At 55.8% G+C, this 22,600-nt stretch overlaps 6 protein-coding genes across 6 annotated transcripts; 2 read left to right on the forward strand and 4 right to left on the reverse strand.

The window, feature by feature from the left end:
• Window positions 1-185: 185 nt before the first annotated feature.
• Window positions 186-3,012, reverse strand: PTSG_04249 (uncharacterized protein; the record flags this gene model as incomplete). The annotated part of the gene is made up of 8 exons (XM_004995089.1): window positions 186-275; window positions 416-603; window positions 774-892; window positions 1,169-1,248; window positions 1,467-1,698; window positions 1,849-1,964; window positions 2,149-2,618; window positions 2,979-3,012. The coding sequence occupies 8 exons, from the start codon at window positions 3,010-3,012 to the stop codon at window positions 186-188; spliced, it is 1,329 nt and encodes a 442-aa protein (XP_004995146.1).
• A 395-nt stretch (window positions 3,013-3,407) lies between these two features.
• On the forward strand, window positions 3,408-6,720 carry PTSG_04250 (uncharacterized protein; the record flags this gene model as incomplete). The annotated part of the gene is made up of 7 exons (XM_004995090.1): window positions 3,408-4,501; window positions 4,882-4,958; window positions 5,186-5,246; window positions 5,478-5,554; window positions 5,775-5,949; window positions 6,235-6,308; window positions 6,528-6,720. The coding sequence occupies exons 1-7, from the start codon at window positions 3,443-3,445 to the stop codon at window positions 6,718-6,720; spliced, it is 1,716 nt and encodes a 571-aa protein (XP_004995147.1). The 5' UTR covers window positions 3,408-3,442.
• Window positions 6,721-7,416: 696 nt separating this feature from the next.
• PTSG_12142 (uncharacterized protein) lies at window positions 7,417-10,701 on the reverse strand (the record flags this gene model as incomplete). The annotated part of the gene is made up of 1 exon (XM_004995091.1): window positions 7,417-10,701. One exon carries the CDS (start codon window positions 10,699-10,701, stop codon window positions 7,417-7,419), a length of 3,285 nt encoding a protein of 1,094 aa, XP_004995148.1.
• Window positions 10,702-11,155: 454 nt separating this feature from the next.
• Window positions 11,156-15,275, forward strand: PTSG_04252 (uncharacterized protein). Its single transcript, XM_004995092.1, has 6 exons — window positions 11,156-11,268; window positions 11,562-11,661; window positions 11,935-12,108; window positions 12,268-12,333; window positions 12,713-14,665; window positions 14,978-15,275. The coding sequence occupies exons 1-6, from the start codon at window positions 11,213-11,215 to the stop codon at window positions 15,017-15,019; spliced, it is 2,391 nt and encodes a 796-aa protein (XP_004995149.1). The 5' UTR covers window positions 11,156-11,212; the 3' UTR covers window positions 15,020-15,275.
• PTSG_04253 (uncharacterized protein) lies at window positions 15,142-21,408 on the reverse strand. Its single transcript, XM_004995093.1, has 13 exons — window positions 21,195-21,408; window positions 20,717-20,883; window positions 20,420-20,529; window positions 20,144-20,230; window positions 19,734-19,856; window positions 19,195-19,428; window positions 18,106-18,752; window positions 17,815-17,887; window positions 17,043-17,558; window positions 16,555-16,740; window positions 16,186-16,275; window positions 15,783-15,839; window positions 15,142-15,586 (listed from the first exon to the last, which is right to left on the reverse strand). Exons 1-13 carry the CDS (start codon window positions 21,335-21,337, stop codon window positions 15,569-15,571), a joined length of 2,451 nt encoding a protein of 816 aa, XP_004995150.1. The 5' UTR covers window positions 21,338-21,408; the 3' UTR covers window positions 15,142-15,568.
• A 1-nt stretch (window position 21,409) lies between these two features.
• PTSG_12143 (uncharacterized protein) lies at window positions 21,410-22,494 on the reverse strand. The gene is made up of 3 exons (XM_004995094.1): window positions 22,299-22,494; window positions 21,851-22,132; window positions 21,410-21,714 (listed from the first exon to the last, which is right to left on the reverse strand). The coding sequence occupies exons 1-3, from the start codon at window positions 22,464-22,466 to the stop codon at window positions 21,667-21,669; spliced, it is 498 nt and encodes a 165-aa protein (XP_004995151.1). The 5' UTR covers window positions 22,467-22,494; the 3' UTR covers window positions 21,410-21,666.
• Between the last annotated feature and the right edge of the window lie 106 nt (window positions 22,495-22,600).

Below are 22,600 nucleotides of genomic sequence, written 5' to 3' on the forward strand. Positions count from 1 at the left end.
GTTGCGCGTTGGCTTCGGCAGCTGTTGCGCCCTCAGCAGCGTGTACGTTATCGTCGTCATCCAACACCACCACCTCGGCTGTCTCGTTTGCGCCTGCCTCTCTCGCTGTCGTCGTCGCCGTGGTCGTCTCTGCCTGAACCACCTCATGTGACACGCTCATGCTACGGCCCCCATCACCGCCATCGTCATCCCCACGGCTGCCTGATGGTGGTCGTCGTCTTCTTCTTGACGTGCGTTGTCGTGGTGACGTTTGCCGCGACGGCGAAAAGGTGACACTGCCAGGCGGTGCAACCACAGACATGTTTGTGTCGGGCACAGCGTACCCCTCTTCCTCCTCCTCTTCTTCTTCTTTTGCCGTTCCTGCTGCTGTTGGTGCTGTGTTGGGCATGGGCGTGGCGGGGGCTAGCACATTTACGGAGTGCTCGTGCTCCAACTCTTCGTGCTTGCTGCGCTTCATCGCCGGCATGCCATCACCATCATCGTTCCCTGTCGCTGCTGTTGGTGCTGCTATCGCTGCTGTGACGGATCTTGCCTGTGCTGCGCGTCGGGCTGTGGCCAGGGCGGCCTCCACGTGCTTCTTCACAGACGGCGGCACTCCGAGCGCTGGTGTGTGTGTGGGTGCGAGTGAGTGAGTGTGTGTGTGTGGTGTGTGTGTGGGGGGGATGGAGGACAGTGTTGGCGGAGCCAGACGAAACATGTTCGTGAAAATGCACATGTGTGTGTGCATGTGCGCTAGCACACGCTGACGTCACAAATGGGCAGTGTGGACTCACATTGGCTCTGGCTTTCCAGCACCTCGGCAGGACTTGTGTTTGGGTTGCACATGATGTTGGTCGAAACCTGCAAGATGGCATATGTAATCTCCTGTTCATTCACAGTCCGAAGTCCAGCACTGCAAATAGGTATATGCAAGCACGCGTGAGCGTGTGGTTGTTTGTGTGCGTATGCGCATGAGCAAGAATGTGTGTGTGCGACAGACACAGAGACAGACAGACAGACAGACAGTGACAGAGACAGAGACAGAGACAGAGACGAAGAGAGCGCGCGCAAGAGACTCTGTGTGTGTGTGTGTGTCCGCTGGAACAAAGTGGTGGTTGAAGGGCAACCAAGCTTCCCATCAAGAGCATGATGAATACAGACGCAGGAAAGCACACACACACACACACACCTGCGCAGGTCAGACTTGACGCTCTCCACCCATTCCTTGTTGGCAGCCGTGATGAGCGACTTGTGAATGCGCACAACCAACTAAAGCGTTCATATCGGGAAAGGTTAGTGACAATGGGATGTGCGTGTGAGTGGTGAAAGCAAACAGGTGGTGATGAGAGTACGCAGTCACACATGCACATGCACACAAAAACAGGTGCACAAACACGTACGCACACACACGCACACAAACAGGTGCACACACACACACACACTCACATACACACACGCACACACGCACGCACGCACGCACGACGCACCACGTCTGGACGGGTGTGACCCTTGCCGTCTGTCTGCACCGCACGCGCCTGCTCCTCGTTGGTGTAGAGGACCGGTAAGCCTGATGCTGCGACAACAAGCTCATACAGCTTCTTGTACTGGTCCACGCTGAGAAAGGCAAAGCGCTTGCCTTGAAAGAGGGCCTTGCGCCGCTCATCTGGCTGGAAACTCGTGTTGGGCGGGATGGCGCGATCCTTCAGTGGCGGCAGGAAGCTGCAGCATCGCATGCACACAGGTGAGGTGGTATGTTCGCAGCAGTTGGTGTGTGTGTGTGTGTGTGTGTGTGTGTGTGTGTGTGTGTGTGTGTGTGTGTGTGTGTGTGTTGACGGTATGTTCCCAGGTGCGTTTGCTGGCATCACTCACTTTTCCGCCTTTGGCAGGGGCGATGTTGGGGTTTTCAGACGCGTGAAGGCAGTCAGAAAGTCTGGCGAGACAATGGGCTTGGTGGCCACGAGTGCCAAAATCAGCTTTGGCGTCGCCTGTGCACCGTGTGTGTGTGTGTGTGTGTGTGTGTGTGTGTGTGTGTGTGTGTGTGTGTGTGTGTGTGTGTGTGTGTGTGTGTGTGTGTATGTGTGTATGAGAATCAGTGACAGCAAGCGCGCACCCAACCATGTTGTTATCCACACACACACGCAGCACAGCACAGCGCAGCACAGCGCACACCTTGATGTCAAGCATGATGAGGTGGGTGGCGTCCGAGACCCAGGCGCGCTCCAAGCGGGCGCCAATCTTGCTGATGGCTGTCTGCACCTGGACCTGGCTCTCCTTGGAGGGCAGGGAGGAGCCCACAAACACGAGCGGGTGCCACTCCAGTGCGACCGTGGTGTGGTTGGCGCCAAGCTCGAGCGTGCTGTACTCGTCAACCAAGTACTCGCGCTCAGGCTCCAGCCGCTCGCCGTCCTGGAACGAGCCACACTTGGAGCCCTTGTCCGTGAAGAACACGTCGGGCCGCTCGTTTTGGCCCACTGTGCCGGAGCAGCGCTGCACGCGAATCTCGGCGTGCTGCCTGCTCACGGACACATCGCTGACCACAATGCTCTTGCGCTCCTTGTGCTTCTTCAGCTTGCGCGTGATCAGGTACGTGGTCGCCTCGCTGTCCTCATCCTGCACCACGAGCGGGCACACAATGGCGGCTGCACAGGTTGCGCACGCAAGCGCGGGTGAGAGTGTGTGCACGGCGCGTGTTTACGACGAACAACAGGAAGAACAAGGCGCACAGGAGCAAGCAATATGAGAAACGGCGCGATTCCATCATGGTTTGTCTCACACCCGCTATCGCCATTCGCACCCAATATGACAAACACCAATTTTTCAGCTTCCATCATCATCAGTTCCAAACCAACCAAAAAAAAAAAAAAACCACCACCCAATATGACCACCCAATGTGTCCTCAGCTCTTCGCCAAAAACCAAAAACTGTCCGCAGCCGTTTTGGTGCACAACCCCCAATACAAACCACAAGAAAAAAATTCAAGTCGAAAGCAAAAAACTGACGTTTGCCTGGCGTTTGCACACGAAGCTGCCACATGGCTGGTGTGTGCTCTGTGTGTGTGTGTGTGTGTGTGTGTGTGTGTGTGTGTGTGTGTGTGTGTGTGTGTGTGTGTGTGCGTCAAGTGGCTCGCGTTGGAGGGGAGGAGGAGGAGGATGTGCGTGTGTGTGTCTGTGTGCGTCTCCGCGTTAAGTGGTGTGAATGGCGTCGGCGCGCGCCCTCCCCTCCTCCCCACGCCGCAGCGCAGAAACAAGTCTCCCGACATTTGTGGGGAGCACGACGCTGGCGCACGGTGCGCCGAGTGCTGCAGACTTTGCGGACAACGCGTTTGTTCACGTTTGCTCTGCTTCTCGGAACCGGTGGGTAAAATCAGGTTGGGTAAAATCGGTCAACTTGTGGGTAAAACTGAAATCAGTTGGCATTTGTGGGCAAAACTGGAATCAGTCGGAGCTGTGCACGAGGAGGCATTATGGACGAGAGCACGATGCTGGCGCAGAAAAAGGCAAAGCAGGATCAGGATCAGGATCAGCAAGCACAGCAGGCACGGCAGCAGGATCAGCAGCAGAAGAGCGGCGGTGACACGTCCATGATGGATACAGCATCAACAGAAGACAAGAAGGCTCCACCCGCACAGGTGGACGTGAGCAAAGAAGAGAAAGAGGAGATGACGAAGAAGGAAAAGGGAGGGAAGCAGAAGGAGAAGAACGCCAACAAGACACAAGCAAAGGGCGCCGGCATGTCGGATGAGGCATACCTGCAGACATTGAGCGAGGATCGGCGCCCACCGCCGGCCAACGTCACGCCCGATCTCATCTTCCGCATCTCAGACCCGCACCTGCGCCGCTTCATCCGCTGGGTGCACCAGGAGTACCCGTTGGAGTTTGTCGGCTACAGCAACGAGCTGCTCTTTGCCAAGGTGGACGTGGATCGCACAAAGAGCATGCCGGCGTACGCAACAGCAACAGAGCAGCACTTTGCACACAGCCTGGACATTGGCTTTTCCCACACACCGCAACAGGCGCAGGCGCACGGCCAGGACCATGCCACCGCCACCGCCACCGCCACCGCCACCGCCACCGCCACCGCCACCGCTACCGCAGCTGAGGAGGAGCGGGATCGGGAGCGGGATCAGGAGCGGTTCCGTCGCTGCGTCATGCACATGTTGATGATCAAGATCTGCCAGGACCGGGTCATGGGCCCGCTCGCCCACAGCATCCGCATCTTCCCCATCATCACGTCGTGCCCGGAGGGCGACATCAAGGCCCTCTCGCAGAGCATGGACCTGCCGGACGATGCACACGTGCGTCTGCTGAGCGCCCCTCGCAAGCACGAGTTCACGCTGGCGGATGAACTCCTGGACTCCGAGGACATCTCCATTTACCCGGACCCTCGCTGGGCGCAGTGCACCCACATGCTCACCATTGTACCCTGGAAGCACCGCTGGCTCGTCTCCCTCGCAGAGCGGCCCGCCTTTGAGCCCTTCTTCGACCGCAAGGGATCAGACCACATCATCCACACAAAGGCGCTGGTGAGACTGTTGTGTGCGGGTGGGGGGGTGTAGATGTGTGTGTGTGTGTGTGTGTGTGTGTGTGTGTGTGTGTGTATGTGTCTGTCTGTCTGTCTGTCTGTCTGTGTTTGTCTGCCTGTGTTTGTCTGTCTGTTTGTCTGTCTGTTTGTCTGTCTGTTTGCCTTGTGTTTTCTGTTTGCCTTTCCAGTGTGCCTGTGCCTGCCTGTCTGCCTGTCTTTCACCGCCTCTGGCTGTGCCTGTGTCTGGCTGTTCCCCGCCTTCCTGCACCCTCCGCCCCTGGGTGTCTGTACCTCGAGCTTGCCCTGTGAGTCCTCACAGAGCTCACAACCGCTCACCTCTCGTGCTTGGCGTGGCATGATGTTGGGTTTGGCTGCACGTAGGGGGACTGGACACCCATTTCTCGCGCGTACTTCAAGCTGAACGAGGTGCTCCTGCGCCGTTCATTCACACTCACCAGGTACAAACAGTCATGACGGTGATGATGATGATGATGATGATGATGATGATGATGATGATGATGATGATGATGATGATGATGATGATGAGACCGTGGTTGCGGCAGCGATTGATGGCCGTGGTGATAGCTGAGGTGGAGGGATAAGGAGGAGCAGGAAGGGAAGGTGGCACTGTTGACGTGTTGGCGCTAAGTCACCTGTCTGTGCGCGCTGCTGTGCTGCATTGCAGGGATATGACGGCAATCGACGTTGGGGCGGCGCCGGGTGGATGGTCCCAGTGCATGGCCAAGGTCTGAGCTTTGGGGAAAGGGCTTACTGCTGATGCTGATGCTGATGCTGATGCTGTTGTTGTTTTTTGTTTTTGTTCTTTTGTTGTTGTTTTTTCATGGCAATGGCTGATGTGTGTTTGCTGCTTGGTTCCACTGACTGCCCAAACACATCCTCACGCACTGAACCCCACACAAACACAAACGCAAACACATCCTCACACATTCAAACCCACTTGCATCCCGCAACAACAGCAAGCTGGGCTGGTACTTGCTGTCGATCCTGGTGCCATTGAGGTTCCCCATATCCCTTACACCCCGGGCATGAAGCGGTGTGTGCTTGTGTGTGTGTGTGTGTGTGTGTGTGTGTGTGTGTGTGTGTGTGTGTGTGTGTGTGTGTGTGTGTGTGTGTTTTCTGTGCAGGGATTCGTGTCCTTTCACACTGACTCACTCACACATGCACCATCACGCATCCATTCACACATGAACTCCATCCATTTACACCCCTGCGCACCCCTGCACAATCACGTATCCATTCGCACGCACATGCAGCCCGAGCGAGCCTGGAACCATCATCCACATCCAGAAGCGCATGCAGGACTCCCACGCCATTTTGGAGGAGTTTGGGCCTTTGCACATGTACACGTGCGACATGAACGTCGAGTTTGGCGTCGTGCTGGATCTGCTGGCAGAAGTGTTCCCGCACCTCGCTGTTGGCGCTCTCACGGTGGGCACAGACGAGGGAGCAAGGAGGAGAGGGGGGAGGGCTTGGAGGTTGAGGTGCAGATGGGGCGCTTGGAGTGCATGTGGGGCCTCTTCAATGTGCGATGGATGGTGGTGCTGGACAGTCACGGATGACCTTGGTCAAGTCACGCATGCTCGCACGCCTCCACATCCCGGCACGCTCACATACGTACGCACACACATCCACACACATCCACACACATCCACACACATCCACACACATCCACAAACACACACGCCTGTCACTGCTGTGGATGGACATTGAAAGGTTGTCACTGTCAAGCTCTTCCGCAAGGCCAGACACTCGCTCGTCGCCATTCGTGACGCGCAGACCAAGATCAGGTGCGTTCCAACCTGTCGTGGTTGCGACTTTCATGATAACACTGAATGTGGCCGTCCGCACTGCCTCCTTCCGGAGTATTGCATCATCGTTGCACGGATGCATGCTTCACTGATGCATGCTCAGACATGCATCACATAACACCACATCACTCACGCACGCATGTACGCACTCACGCACACGCACGCACACACCTCGCGTTTGTTTCCCCTGTTCTGCAGGCAACTTGGGTTTGGGCACGTGCAGGTGCTGCACTTGTTTGCCAACAAGAAGCAGGAGTTTACGGTGATTGGTGTGAAGCTGGACGCTGAGCAACGCGCCGCACAGTGGAAACGGCAGCAGGAATACGAGGAATCGCGCAAGGCCAGCAAGGCCGACAACAACGACAACTCGGACCCTCTTGCTGACCTCTAACCAACACCCGGCCGTACGCAGATGTGCGTGTGTGTGTGTGTGTTCGTGTTCGTGTGTGTGTGTGTGTGTGTGTGTGTGTGTGTGTGTGTGTGTGTGTGTGTGTGTGTGTGTGTGTGTGTGTGTGTGTGTGTGTGTGTGTGTGTGTGTGTGTGTGTGTGTTTTCGTGAAGGCCAGGTTGCTGTCTGTTTGCTGTGCACCTACTTCCACCCTCTTCACCTCCTTTCTCTGCATGTTGGGAGCGTCCTCCTCCCCTTTTGGTGGTGTGTCTTGCTCTTTGTTGTTCATGTTGTTGATGTTGTCATGTGTAATGCAACGGAAATGAATGTCACACAGCCCACAACAACGAGCATGCGCAAGTGAAGTGGCAGAAGGGGAACACAAGGTCAGCACGCACACAGCACAGCGTGCTCACGGAAAAAGAAAAAACGGGGGCGAATGACAACGACGCCCATGCGCAAGCAGTGATGATAAGCAAGCAGCCAAGGCAATACGCACCGCCGCACAACAAACAGAAAGAAATAAAGTGCGCTTGCTTTTGCTTGCAGGCGACAAGACACAGAAATGGGTGAGTTGTGTGAGTTGTGGCCACAGGGGACAAGCGCGCAGTGAAACAGTGAGGCAGTGAAGTGCCCCAGTTGAAATGCCCGTGCACCATCAAGCCACCAGTCACGCGCACATGCAATCTCCAATCGTCAATCACTCGTCCTCGTCTTCGATGGTGCCGTAGATTGGCTGGGGCACATCGGCATCCGGCGTGTCGTACACGGGCTGCTGTGGTGGCGTGGCCTGCGCATTCCCATCGCCATCGCCACTGCCGTCGCCACCTTCTTCAAACCCATACCCGTTCTCTGCCTTGACGCCGAGATTGGCGGCGTTGTCATAACCTCCGTTGGCACCCAGATCGTCACCGTCATCGCCATCGTCGTCGTTATCGCCAGGAGCATCATCTGGGGCCACGTCCAGGTAACCGCCCATCTCATCGCCCTCACCGGCAACGTCGTCGTACTCATCAGCAAGCAGGTCCTCCGAGCTCTGGTACAGCGGGTTCTGCTTCTTGTCCTGGCCCATGGCGAAGGCAGGCTCATCGTACAGGCCTTCCTCCTCGGCATCGCCCACGCCAGCGTCGGAGTAGATGGCCTGCTGCACGGGCATGGGGTCGTCGTACATGGGGTTCTCAAAGCTGACAACCTGGCGCTCGTTGAGGGCGCCCCGCTTCTTGTTGCCGGCCGAGCCGCCGCCGGAGCTGGACGCGCGACGACGCATGATGACCACGAGGACAATCACGGCAATGAGCACCACCGCGCCACCAGCAGCACCGCCCACAGCACCAACAGGGACCGATGCCGTCGACGCTGCGCCGCTGCCCCTGTTGCCACCGCCGTTGGTGGTCGTCGTGGTGTCGCCTGCGTTGGTGGTTGTGGTGGTGGTTGTTGTGCTGGAGGCGATGAAGGCGTCAATCATGGCAATGACCTGGTTTGAGACGGAGTTGAGGGTGGCGGCAGCGTCGGCCTCGTCCTGCGTCGTGAGGAAGGAGGTGCCGTCACTGGCACAGCGCACGCCGCAGTTGCCAATGAGCGAGTAGAACTGCTGCTCAATGAGGGTTGGCCACGAGCCACGCGACGGCGTGGAAGCGCGTGGGCGCGTGCCGTCTGGCCACAGCTGGTCAAACAGGTCCTGGTAGATGGTGGAGACGAGGCAGTTTGGCAGGATGCCGTCTTCCAGCGACACGCACGACGACGCCGTTTTCACCTCAAAGTCGCTGGTGAGGCTGGTGATGAAGTCAAGGAGCTCCGTGTAGCGGCTGTTGGCGTCCTGCGTCTCGACCAGCGGGCAGCTCGGATGCACGCGGCCCGGGGCGCACAGGCTGACGTCCACCAGCATGGTGTAGGTGATGGTGATGCGCAGGAGGTCAATGGCGTTGAAGCGGCGGCGGCGGGCCGCTGCGTTGCTCTGGGCCTGCTGCTGGTCCCCGTATGTGTACAGACTAATCTGCACGTTGTCGCAGTCAATGCCCTCCAGTGGCGGGAGGCCCTTCAGGCGCTGGCACAGCATGCTGGTGAAGCGGTCGTAGTTCCAGCTCTGGAACATGGCAAACACGTCTGACTGTGGCAGGAGCGTGCCGACAACAAAGCTGATGGTGTGCTCCTGCTCCTCCACGGTTGACAGGGCCTGTGCGTCAGAGGAGGCGGCATCAATATCCAGGCAGCGCACAGCCTGCAGCAGGTACGTGCCCACCACAGAGTTGCGGTACGGCTGCGGCACAGAGGCGAAGGAGCCCAGGGCAAACGCGGTCACCGTGGCGCGGAACTCGTCCACGTCCACGTTTGACATGAGCGCAAGGCCAGACATGTCCAGCACAAACGGCGGAGGCGTGGTGGCTGCGGTGGTCGTGGTGTCGGCTGGCGTGGTTGTGGTTGTGGTTGTGCTCTGCGCACCAGCGGTTGATGTGGTCGTGGTTGTTGCGGATGCTGTTGTTGCGTTGACGTTGGCTGATGATGTTGTCGATGCATCTGTTGTGGATGTTGTTGTTGTTGTTGTTGTTGTTGTTGTGGCCGCTGTTGTTGTTGTGGTGGTGGTGGTGCTGACGGTGGTCGTTGTGGTGACGACGTGGTTGATGGACACGAGGTAGTCGCTGATCTGCGACATGACGGAGAGGGCGTTGGCCAGCTCGCTGCCCGGCTGCGCGGTGTGCAGGAGGTAGGCCACATCGGAGCAGGCCGAGCCAAATTGGCTGGCGCACGTGGTCTCGACGTCGGCCAGGTCGATGGAGCAGGAGAGCTCGAGGCCACGCAGGGCTTCGGTCATTACCGTTGTCCAGGCGTGCAGGGCAAAGAGGCGGTCGGAGGAGGGCCACGTGGTGTCAAAGGTCTTGTCGAGGTGCGAGGCCGTGAGGCCGCTGAGGGCAATGGCGGGGCCCGTGACGGAGCCCATGTAGGTGAAGCGCGTGGACGTCCTGGTGAGGGTGCCCTGCACCTGCACCGCGCCGCCAAACGACTCGGTGATGAGGTCGGCAATGGCGTTCTCCATGCCCGTGACGGAGGCCGGGAGGGTGAACGCCTCGTCAAAGGCATCCACCACAATGTCCGGCGGCAGCGTGTTGAGGAGCAGCTTGTAGGAGAACTTGTACTGGAAGAGGACGGTGGTTGTTGCGGTGAGCTCCGCCAGGTTCTCTGCCGCCAGGGCCTTGCCGGCACTGCGGATCTGCGCGTTGTTGTCACGGCCCAGCGAGGCGTCGGGGCATGTGGAGTAGCACACGCACTCGTCGCGGGACGCGTCGTACTGGCCAACATCCTGGCAGCGCTGCGTGAGGGCGACGGGGTCGCCCGACTTGAAGAAGACCTCGAGGTCGCGTGGGTTTGGGGAGAACTGGTACTCTGGAAGCAGGGTGCGCTGGTCGTCGCTGTCGAAGCGGGCGCCGCCCATGATGAGCGTGTCCAAGGGGGTGAAGCCGCGCACGAAGAGCTTGTAGCTGCTGCTGCCGTCAAACTGGGCAATGTCATCGGCGCAGGGCGGGCTGTCCACGTCGCTGCCGTCGATGGTTTCCCAGTTTTTGTGGCAGTTGAAGTCGCACTCCTCGCGGAAGCCCTGGCCGCCGATGAACTTGGCCTCCGGCACAACGGTGTCCTCGCGCTCGAGGAAGACAAGCTCCGTGCCGTCTGGATCCAGCTCCAAAATGCCGTCCGAGGGCAGCACAAGCTCGTGCATGGCGAGCGACCCTGCAGACACAAACGACGACACGGGCTTCCAGGTGGCCTCCTCCTCGACGGTGGAGGGCCCGAAGAACACGGTGGTGATGGGGTCCGAGGACGTGGAAGGGGAGACGCCGTTTTGCCAGTTGTCGGGGTTGTGGTTCCAGTTGGTGTCACAACCACGCCACACAAAGCGCGCCGCGGCCGCAGGCTGCACCCACGCGCAACACATGAGCATGGCAGCTGTGGTGGCAAGCACGGCTGTGGCGGAAAGCGTAGCCACAGCAGTCATGGCTATGGCTGGTTGGTTGGTTGAGGAGAGGAGGAGGGAAGCGGGGAGGGAAGCGAGGTCGGAGGGAGAACGGTCGGTCGAGCAAGGGCGTTTGAGAGTTTGTGGGGGGGGGGGCAACAACAACAACAAACAAACAAAGAGAGGAAATGGTGTGCGGCGAGCAACAACAAACAGCAACAAGCAAGCCAGAAGCCATAAGCACAAAACAAAACAAAACAAAACAAACAAAACAGCCAACGCTCGCTCGCTCGCTTGTTTTGTGTGTTTGCTTGCAAGCACAACCAGGTGGGGAGATATCGCGAGACAATTTGTTGAAGTCACCGATTAATTTTCCGAACCACGCCAATTGGTGAAAGATTTCCATCTGTCAACTGATACGACTGAATTCAGTTTATTGCCCGAGCGTACACGGCTGTCGCGAAGCCGTGAAGAAGGGAAGCAAAAGCAAAACTAGCAAAAGCAAAACTAGCAAAAGCAAAACTAGCAAAAGCAATCTTCTCTTGCAAGAGCAATGATGGGGTCACCACCAGAAGAAGTGAGGGTGCGTGAGGCTGTCATCCATCGAAGGTATGTGTGCGTGAGGCAGAGAGGGGGGAAGGGGAGGGGAGAAGAGGGGGATCAAAGCAAACAGGAAGCACAGAGCAGACAGAAGTTGCTACTGCTGCTGTTGTTGTTGCTCGAGTTGCTGCTGTTCCTCTTGTGTGTGTGTGTGTGCAGGTGTGTGTGTGTGTGTGTGCAGGTGGGTGTTCTGGAACCTGCTGTTTCTTGCCACATCGATGCATGTATGCATGAACGAAACAAACGTGGTGGCTTTTGTGGACGTACGTCATGGACTGTCACCAACGCCATGTTGCAAACAGGGAGGGCGAGGAGCTTGGGATCACACTGCGCATCCACCCGGATGGATTTCTCGTTCATGAAGTCATCGACTGCTCTCCCGCTCACCGCGCCGGCATCGCAGTCAGTGTGTGTGTGTGTGTGTGTGTGTGTGTCTATGCGTTGAGTGGCTGTAGATCTAAAACGCATCGCTTCACCCTCGCTTGCTGATCTCTCTTGCCGCACACACACACAAACACACACACCCACTCACTCACACAAACACACAAACACACACAACCACACACACCCACTCACTCACACAAACACACAAACACACACAACCACACACACCCACTCACTCACACAAACACTCACTCACACAAACACACACACACACACACAATGCACCACTAGCCCGGAGATCGGATCAGGGCCATCAACGGGCGAGCTACGCTCAAGTTGACACCAAGCAAGTTCAAAAAGTGCGTGGAAAAGGCTGGGTCTGTCGTGAGACTGCGCGTGGATCGGGACACGCTCCCCTCCACCCGAGAAATCATCCTCCACAGGCACACCGACTGGAACTTCAAGGTACCACGCCCGCACAACCACGAACACGCCACACACAACCACAATAGCATGAGTGTGCAACGCATATGCACATACAAACAAGCGCACAAGACAAGCTAGGCATCATTCTCGCGTCATCTCCTCACGACAGTTGTGATCTTTTCACTGTTCATAACGCAGCTCAAGTTCCAGACGGGCCAGCATGGCATTCAAATCAAATACAACGACGATGTGCCAGCCGATCAGGTACATGGCAGTCAAGGGATTCTTCATGACACGCGCTATTCTCTTTTTGTTTTGCATTGGCCTAGTTGTGGGAGGGTGTGGCGTGTCCACACGCAACCAACTGCACCGCACGGCATGCCATAATTTAACAAACCCACAAACCTAATCACATGTGCACATCTACATACACACACGCACACAAACACACACTTTCTCACACACTCTATCTCTCACACACTCTTCTCTCACACTCACTCACACTCTTCACACACACTCTCTCTTCTTTCACACTCACTTACACTCTTCACACACACACACACACTCACTCACTCACACACACACTCACACTCACGCACACGCACACACACACACACACACCAACACTCGCAAACACTCACAGAGGATGGTCGGGGAGGACGAGGTTGTGCTGCGCATCAACGAGCGGTCTGTGCGGCACTGCTCCTATCGAGAGGTGCTCAACGCCATGGTGTTGGCGGGAAACAAGATCCACCTCCTCCTTCTGCGTGGCGTGCCTCCCGTCACGCAGATCACCGTGCACCTGACCCGCACACACGTGCACGAGCCATGGGGCCTCAACATGCGCACTGTTGCGCCAGCGCCAGGCATCTACGTGCAGAACACAGAGCCCCACTCCCCGGCTGCCGTCGCAGACCTGCGCACAGACGACCGCCTCCTCATCATCCCGCGCCTGAAACCGCGCAAGGAATACGCCATCGAGCAGCCTGCGACAGAGGACATTGATGTCACATACGCAACGCATGCAGAGGTGCAGCGCGCGCTCAAGGAATGCCCGCTCCTCTCCATTCGTATCGTGGTCGCGCGTATGGCCATCCCACTCCCGCAAGATTCCGCCAAGGCCAACAACAGCACCACCGCAGCCACAGCCACAGCCACAGTCACAAGCATGGACGCGCTACACCAGCACGCCGCTTCATCACCACATCTCTCGCACCCGCAACACCAACTCTTCCCTGTTGCCCCCATGTCTCCTCCTATGGCGGTGGCGAAAGAGCCCAGTCACCACCGCCCACACGTGCGCCCGCCACAACGGCGCACGCACCACAGAAAGGACAGTCAAGGATACGAGGTGATGTCGCCACCATCCATGATGCCAAGCATCACGTTTGGCTTCCTGCAGACATCGTCGCCCCGTTCGCCCGTCTACCAAGAGGCGTGTGACATCGATGGGTCCGACAGCAAGTCAAACGCCAGCATCCTCAACAACGACGTGGCAGACAAGCACATGCAGCAGAACCAACAGCCCGCGAAGGAGGGTGGTGAGCAAGAGCAGGCGGACAAAGCACGGGCACAAGGAGATGAAGCTGAAGTCGTTGGTGGGGGTGAAAATGGCGATGGAGGGAAAGGATCAAAGCGTGAGAACGACGCACCGGTCCCAGGAGCAAACAGCAGCAAAGGGGCAGGGGAGGAGGAGGAGAAACAAGGGCACAGCAACGGTACGCCGAAGGAAGCAGCTGCCGAGGCGCACGAGAGGATGACGAAGACCAACACGAGGACTGAGGCGGTACTTAAACCTACGGGCGGGAACGGCGAAGAAGAGGACGACACGGAGTGCGCATCCCTGTATGATCGATACTTGGAGCTGAACAGGCATGGCGTGTCGAAGGCGACGAAGACTCAGCTGTCGCACTCGCAATCCCAGCCAGCGCTACCAGAGGTGACCCGGGGTGACGCGGACGCTTCCAAACACAATGACATCTCAACAGCGGCACATCAGGCGACCGAGAGGAGAGACGATGGCGAGCACGCAAGGAGAAACCGCCACGGCCAGCTGCAGGAGCCAACCTACCTGCCACCACAACTGCAGCTGCAGCAAGCGGCGGGCATACCAACGGAGACGCAGTACGGAACGAGCGTATTCGCGCACCTCTCTGCGATTGACTCGTATCCCGCCAATGCAAAGAGGCGACACAAGAGGAAACACAAGAAGAAACACAAGAAGAGGCACGCCAAGGACCATCTTCATCACCACTTTGTTGGTTACCTCGACGACGAGCACCAGAGCAGCCGCCTCATTCTCGACCACCAGCACCAGCAGCACGGACACGTGCACGGCCACCAACAGGCACAGTCACAACAACAAGAGTATCACCGCCACCATCATCACCACCACAAAGACGCATACCGCAAACGCAGGGCGGCGAGGTTGACAGACAAGCCACGGATTGAATCGCCCATGCACGTGTCCCTGCCGTTTCGTCGCAGGATCGGGCACAACCCCAGTCTGCACAACAACATCAATATCAACGCCAACAACCAGAACACAACCACGACGCGTGCCGTTGTTCCTGACATGGTCGAGATTTACTGCCCGGTATGTGGCTGTGTGTGAATGTGTGTTTTGTGTGTATGTATGAGTCCACCTGTGTGTGTGTGGATGCATGTGTGTGTGGATGTGTGGATGCATGTGTATGCGTATGAGTCCACGTGCGTGAATGTGTGTTTGTACATGTGTGAGTCATCAGTGCCATCATCACTCTGTCTCCCTCTCACCCTCACATAACGCCAATTGCTCGTTTGCCCGTCCTGGCTGTGGTCGTGGCCTGTGGCACCACCAACACCACCAACACCACCAACACCACTAACACCACCAACACATCAACCACCCATCACCTCATGCTTGCAGAGCCGGCATGAAATCTTCTATCGCACAGGCCGCCCGTACTAGCGTGAGCGCCATGATATTGCTGTGCAGTGCGCTTCACCCCTCACATGTTTGTATCGTGTGGCACACCCTTGTCAATCGTCTTTGCATTTTGCTGGTCGCCTGAATGGGGGCATTTGCTCTGTGTTATGTTGTTCAGCACGTATGGTTAACATCTCTCTTTTACTGCGGGCTGGAGTCTTGTGTGCAAGGTTGTTGAAGGCGTGATGGGAGCGACGGCTATGAAGTGAAAATGAACGAACAATGGAACAAACAGCACAAACGCACACATGTAAACACAATACGGCGAGCAAACACAATGTCACAAGCGAATGTCGAAATGTGAAAGAAAGGCAGTGCGCATGTACGCACGTGTGGATGCATGCGATGATGAAGAGGACGAGTGTCAGCCTGCTCGGTCGTGTACATGGCTTGGTCAATTCGAACTTTCTGTGGTTCGAGCTGGTGCAATTCCGTGTATGATTGAATGCTTGCTGTTGTCATTGCTGGTACAGCATGGAGGTATAGTCAGCCCCACTTCCTCGCATGCATGGGAACCTGTTTCCCCTCACCTCACACGACAACATGTGTCTGTGCGCACAAAACACGACAGCGACAAAGCACAATCAAACCGAAGCATGTGTGGTGAGCATGAGCAGATCTTGGGGCGTGGGGAATTCATGCACGAGGAACACTGCTCTATTGAGGAGAAGGCAACCAAATACCAAAGGCCATACATGCTCAGCTTTATCAGCAACAGCAGGGCTGTCGTCTTCATGACGCTTACCATGACAAGGCGTGACAAGATGCCATCAGTCAAACCACATTCGTGCAGGTCTGCCACCTACAAGTTGCCACCACCAGATCAGTGTGGGATTGGAGTGAGCTACGACAAACTTGTATTGGGACAAGAGCGAGGGGAGGGAGTCTGCGCAGGCAGATGGCAGGAAGCCAGACTGACTGACTGATTCGTCAATCGCAGGTCCGCATTGGATCAACTTATGCACGGACACACGGACACACGGACACATGGACACACGGGCACAAACAAACAAACACACACACACACACACATACAGACAGACAGACACACACGGACACACGGACACACGAACACACGGACACATGGACACACGGGCACAAACAAACACACACACACACAGGCTCGTATGACCTCATGCTCAACGTACAGATTCAAAGTTGCCACGGAGTTGTCTGTGGGCGAGGATGGCCTGTGCTCGCTTCTTGCCAATGCCGTTCAACTCCATTAGCTCTTTCGCCTGCAGTGAGCAAAATACCAGCGTGGTTGTGTCAACGCGTGCATAGTGGTGTGAGGAGTTGAAAGGTGCCTAGACATATCCTGATGAGCACCACGGATATGGCACAACTCGAGCACATCAGCAATCCATTTGACTCACCCACAACGAGCAGAAAACTCACAGACAGACGCACAGACGCACAGACACACGGCCTCTCAGGTACGCTCGCCGTCTCTCTCACACTCACACGTACACATACAGGCGCACACATATTCACACGCTTAACAAACGCCATCGCACGTTTGCTTCGTTGAGCGTCGCCATGAGGGTTGGTGGTACATGCGCGACTTTGGGTCGCTTGCGACGGACACTGTCACGTGGCTCAAAATATTTCAGCATGCCGTCATTCATAGCATCCTCCTCTTCATTCTCGGGGCTCCAAGTGGGGTCCTCTTGCGTTGAATCATTCAAGTTGTCCTGATGCCCCTACACACGCGTATTTACGCGCGCGCGCGCGCACACACACACACACACACACACACATACACACACACACACACACACACACACACGCACACAAGGTTGTACAGTGCCGACAGCAAGCATTGATCGGTATCATGAGCGAGGTGTTGGGTGTAGCTGGTGTTATGTGATCTGGGTGTATCTGTGGTTGTGTATGCGGCTACATCAGGCACATCACGCATCGGCACTGTCATGACATGCATCCCCAACCATCCTCCCTCAGCACACAATGCAGAAACACGGCCCCAAGGTTCAATGTGGCTGACCTTCTTGGGTGGGTGTTGAATCGGGCAAAGAGGCTTGCGCTTTGCAAGCGGTTTCCTCGCAGCAGCGGCAGCAGCAGGGTGACCCTGTGCATGTGTTGCCGGTCTACCCCCAAGACCACGAACGGGCGTTGCAAACTCATCAAACACCTCAAGCTTCTTTCGCCCAAGCGTGTCTTTCATCTTGCCCTTGTCTGCTGCCCTGGCACGAAACGTTGATCCGCCCAACATTGCCATTCGCTGGCGGCTCTGCTGGAGCAGATTTGTGGTCTTTTCTGTGACTGTGCCGCCCTTCTTGCTCTGCTTGCTACTGGTGGTGGTGGCAGCAGTGGCAGTTGTGCTGTTGCTAGTGGTGCTGTCGATGTGGTCCGCTGGGATTCTGTTCTTGTCGGCCTTAGCCGTGTCTGATTCGTTCTTCCCTTCGCCTGCATTGGTCTTGCCGGCCCGGTTGGCAACTTTCTTGCGAAGCGCCTCCACTTTCGCACGCAGCCCCTCGTGCTTGGGCAGCAGTTCAAGCGCCTGTTGTCATGGCAGTTGTGTGTTTGCATCATATGAGAGACGGAAGACGGCGTGTTTGATGCGAGGTGCAGTTGTGAAGCGGGTACGTCAAGGTCAACGCATCGCGCCTCAACATGTACCCTCACACACACACACACACACACACACACACACACACACACACACACACACACACACACACACACACACACACACACACACACACACACACGTACGCACGCACACGTACGCACGCACACGAACACATGTCCATCACCTCTTCGTAGTGGCGCAGGGCTGAAGGGAGATCTCCAGAACTTTTGAACGCCTTGGCAACTTTGATGATGGACCTGAAGAAAACGGGTGCAGCCAACACAGGAGCGTGTCCGGAATGAGAGCAAGCGTTGTGTGGAGTGACAACACACGAACACACAGCCAACAACACGCCCAAACAGAATAACGATGAAAAATCACAGCCCAATCAGAGCACAGCAATGATTGAACACACACACACACACACACACACACACACACACACACACACACAAAGTGCAAGTGTGGCTCGTACTTGGCGACATGCACACGCTGTTCCTCCGTCATGCTGCTGGAGAAGGTTGCTTTCTGCACTGCGCTGGTCGTCGTCTCTGACTCCGTTGCTGTATCAGCTGCGTCTTGTTGCTGCTGTTGCTGTTGTTGCTGCCCGTTCATTTGTGCCAACATGACATCTGTCATGTACTTCTCAAGCTGTTGCACACGATGCTCCAGCCGCTGTGTGAGCGACCCGTCCTTGCCTTTGCCTGCTGTTGCTGTCGCTGCCTGTTTGGTGGGCCTTCGGCTCCCCTCTGTTTGAATTTCCCGGCGGAGACTGCTCGCGTGTGGCGCTCTTGACGATGCTGACGATGAAGGACCTGCCGGTCTCCTGTTTGCGCGCTTGCTGGTGTTGTCTTCGCTGCCGTCAGCGGCTGCTGCGCTCCTCTTCCCGCCCGCATTCGCGCGCGACGGCCGCACAATGGGCCCTGATGATGTCGATGCTGCCGGTGTTGGCTGCGCCTTGCCTGCCGCGTTTACGCGCGTTGTCCTCGCCTCAAATGGTTTGTTGACAACCTGCCGCGACTTGGACGCAAAGTTGAGCGCGTGGTACGTGTTGAAGTACATGTTCTTGGTGGGGCCGAGGCATGTCAGGATCTTTGCAACGCTGTTTCCGCCAAGCGCCTCCTGCACGTGCACATATGAAACGGAGCCGTGTGAATCAGAGATTGTGTGGTTTTGTGTGAGGATATGTGTGTACGTGTGTATACGTGTGCGTATGTATGTATGTATGTATGTATGTATGTATGTATGTATGTATGTATGTATGTATGTATGTATGTATGTATGTATGTATGTATGTATGTATGTATGTATGTATGTATGTATGTATGTATGTATGTATGTATGTATGTATGTATGTATGTATGTATGTATGTATGTGAGTACGGGATAGAGAGAAAGAGCGCAGGCAGACAGCCTCACCTACACACACACACACACACACACACACACACACACACGCAAACAAACACACACACACACACACACACACACACACAAGGACACACCCATACACATGCACACATACACATACATACACACACACACGCACGCGGACAGCACCGACCTGGAGGAAACGGGTGAGTTTGCTTTCCCTGTATGGAATTCGCGCCTGCTTTCTGTTGATGGCGTCCACCACTTGGTTCAGGGCAAACAGTGACTTGTTAATCGCTGTGCTCTCCTTCATGCGGTCACCAACGTTTCCCGTCTTGCGGTTGTCCTCAGAGCCAGCAAGGTCAATCAAGTGCAATTTGCCCACGCGTGCGTTCCACTCGCCGTTCTTGCATGCGCGCGACTGCACCTGTGCATGCGTGTGTGCGTGCGGTAATATGTGCATGTGGTTGTGCATATATGCGTGGGTTGAGTGTATTCATTTGATTGCAAGAGTACACATTACACCTGTCGACGTGGTTCAGACACAAATCGATGAGCTTCTTCATCCCAACAAAGGCTGACTCACACCTCTCAACACCCAAATCGAAAACCCCAACTTCTCTGTGTGTCTGCGGGTCTGCGGGTCTGTGTGTGTGTGTGTGTGTGTCTCTCTCTCTCTCTGTGTGCATGGGTCTGCGTGTGTGTATATGTGCGTGTAAGTCTTGGCCTGACCTTGATGGTGAGCACAGCGTGGCTTCGGCTTGAGTGGGCGTTGAGTGCTGTGCTGTGCGTTGCACGCTGCTCCAGACCGCTGTTGTATGTCGCCTCGAAGTCCTTGACGCTTTGAATTGGGACCTTTGAGATGGAAAGCGACAACAGGTGAGAAGCTGCGAGGACGGAACGCAAAGAAAGACCACAACTCAGAGAAGGGATATATGCACAGAAGTGTGTACGCGGACAGACGGACAGGTAGACAAGCAAGCAGACAGACAGAGGTGGCGTGTATACCCCTTTCCAGACACACACACGCACACACACAGAGACACACATACGCACACACACAGAGACACACGCAGACGAACAGATACACACACACACACACACACACACACACACACACACACACACACACACACACACACCTCGGCCAAGTCTGGCACGACAATGGAACCCGATGCATCTTGTAGAATAGTGAGGTCGTGATCTTTCGGTTCCAGCAAGTCGTACACCTTTATCAAACATGACAGAAACGCATGATTAGGTTGAATTTGCAGCAGAACCTTCCTGTGATGTCTCTTCCTCTCACACGCCCCTCACACTGCTCGAGCGCTCATGTGTGAGTGTGTGTGTGTGTGTATGAGAGAGAGAGTGTGTGTGTTGTGGACACCGGAAGCAGGTGGGCAGTGCACCCCACCAACCTTTTCTTGGTAAATCTCGAGGAAAGACATGGACACGGTAAACTGCTGTGTGTCCTTTGTTCTCCTGTTCACGAGCTGGAACATGTGCTTGATGCTTCGCGGAATGATACCTGCGTGTTGGGTTTAAGTGTTGAGGATGCAATGGTGAGTTTGTGGTGCTATGGTGGTGATGGCGACGCAATGGTGAGCGTACTGGTTGCTGTGGTGTAGGCATCGGACGTGCTTTGTTGAAAGCAAGAACAACTTGTCAGCATCATCAGAGAACCACGTGCCATGGCTGTAGTTTGTGGCGCTCACCTGGGTGTTGCTTGGTTCCCTGCATGGTGAAGGTCTTGCCAGCGCCAGTTGGCCCGTAAGCGAAACAAGTGGCGTTGAATCCTTTGAGTGGGAGATCCAGCAAAGGTTTCACCTCGCCCATGAAGATTTCCTTTTGGCTCGCCTCCTCATTGTAGCACGCATCAAATCTGTACACACAGACACGCATCACATGTAGCAACATGTGGTGAGCGTCGCCTACACTTGACGAATCTGCTTGTCTTGTCGTCGTGTCATTGTTGCACCCGGGGTTTTTTGTCAGTGTGCAAGCGTGATTCTTGCACCCACAAGAAAAGGGGGCAGTGGAAAGGAGACAGGCACACACACCCAGATGGGCAGATAGACAGATAGACAGATAGACAGATAGACAGACAGACACACACAAGTTTGCACACACACATACATACAAGCATGCACACAAACGCACACACACATACACAAGTGCGCACACATGTCCAACCTGAACTTGAGAGTGTCTGTTGGGGATTTCCAGTTGTAGAGTTGGATGGCCTTGTCTGCTTGTGTCAGACAGAGTTCCTCGTCCTGCTCATGCTCCAGCACGCACCTCACACGCACCGCAACCCTCACGTTCCCCGAGTCCATGGTCGAACCAAGTCTCACAAGCAAGCAAGAAGCAAAGCCTTCAAATTTCAAAATTCGCGGCACAGCACACGTTTGGCAGAAATGCACCGTTTAATCATCGGTTATCGCGCCTTCCTGCTTCTGCCACTCTGACCAACCCAGGACAGTGGCACACAGATCACGGAAAAGGCAATGCAACGAACGTCGCACGTCAACTGCAATGTAACATTTAACAGCGAAATAAACAACACACGTGTGCTCACCAAGCACTATCTCGTACACACGCCTCTCCCGAAGAATAAAGCTGAAATCAAAGGGCAAAGTCATCTGTCATCACATCGCACGTCACATCACAGCTCCTCAAGGGCCAGCCGCTGGTCCATGTACGCTTGCCACAGCTGTAGCCCGGGAAGAAGCAAGCGAGGAAGCGAACCACCCAAAACAGAGTGAACAAGCGAGCAAGTGTGATCGTGGGATGGTGTCGTTGTTGGTCAAACAGCATGTCACAACCACGCAAAGTCCACGCCGCCGTACCTCTGCGAGTGACCCGGCAGTGTCGGCGTGTTGGGGGCCGTGGTGGGCGTTTGCGTTGGCCAGCGTCAGCTCTGGTGCTTGACATGCACTGAACTGGACTGATGTTGCCTCTGGAGTCTGCGTGTGTGGTTGAGGCGTCGCATGGCCGAGCATAGATGAGCCTGGTATCCTCGGCGCGTCCTCGCCTTCATCCATAGTTGATGGCACTGTTCTTGTTGCAGTCGCGTGTTGTTGTGCGCCCTCATGTTGCTGCTGGTGCGGTGCTGTAGACTGGCACAGCTTCTGGAGTGTCCACGTGCGTGTGTGTGTGTGTGTCGGTGGTGCGCATCTCGTCAATGAGCGTGTGATGATGACAACGGACAAAAATGAAAGGCAGTAACATAATGTGACAACCGCGCGTTTGCCCCTCACAAACACTCAAATGCAAACGCGCGCTGTGCTCTCTCACCGCTCGTTTCGTGGATGGGCCTCCGTCGTCCGGCAAACAAGCTGTGTCGTGGTGCACTGTGTTCGTGCTTGTCGATGCCGTGTGCTGCTGGGCGCCCAGTGTCCAAGGACAGCAGTGGGCACTCTCCTGAGCATGCCCACGCCACACAGCAGCAACACCATCCCCCATCGTCACAACAACAACAACAACAATCGGGAGGATGCAAAAATGCACAGTCCTTTTTGTTGGTGTTTTGTTTTGTTGTGTGTGTGTGTGTGTGTGTGTGTGTGTGTGTGTGTGTGTGTGTGTGTGTGTGTGGTGGA

The sequence above is a fragment of the Salpingoeca rosetta genome (genome assembly GCF_000188695.1).
Source record: "Salpingoeca rosetta unplaced genomic scaffold supercont1.9, whole genome shotgun sequence".
NCBI classification, from domain to species: domain Eukaryota; class Choanoflagellata; order Craspedida; family Salpingoecidae; genus Salpingoeca; species Salpingoeca rosetta.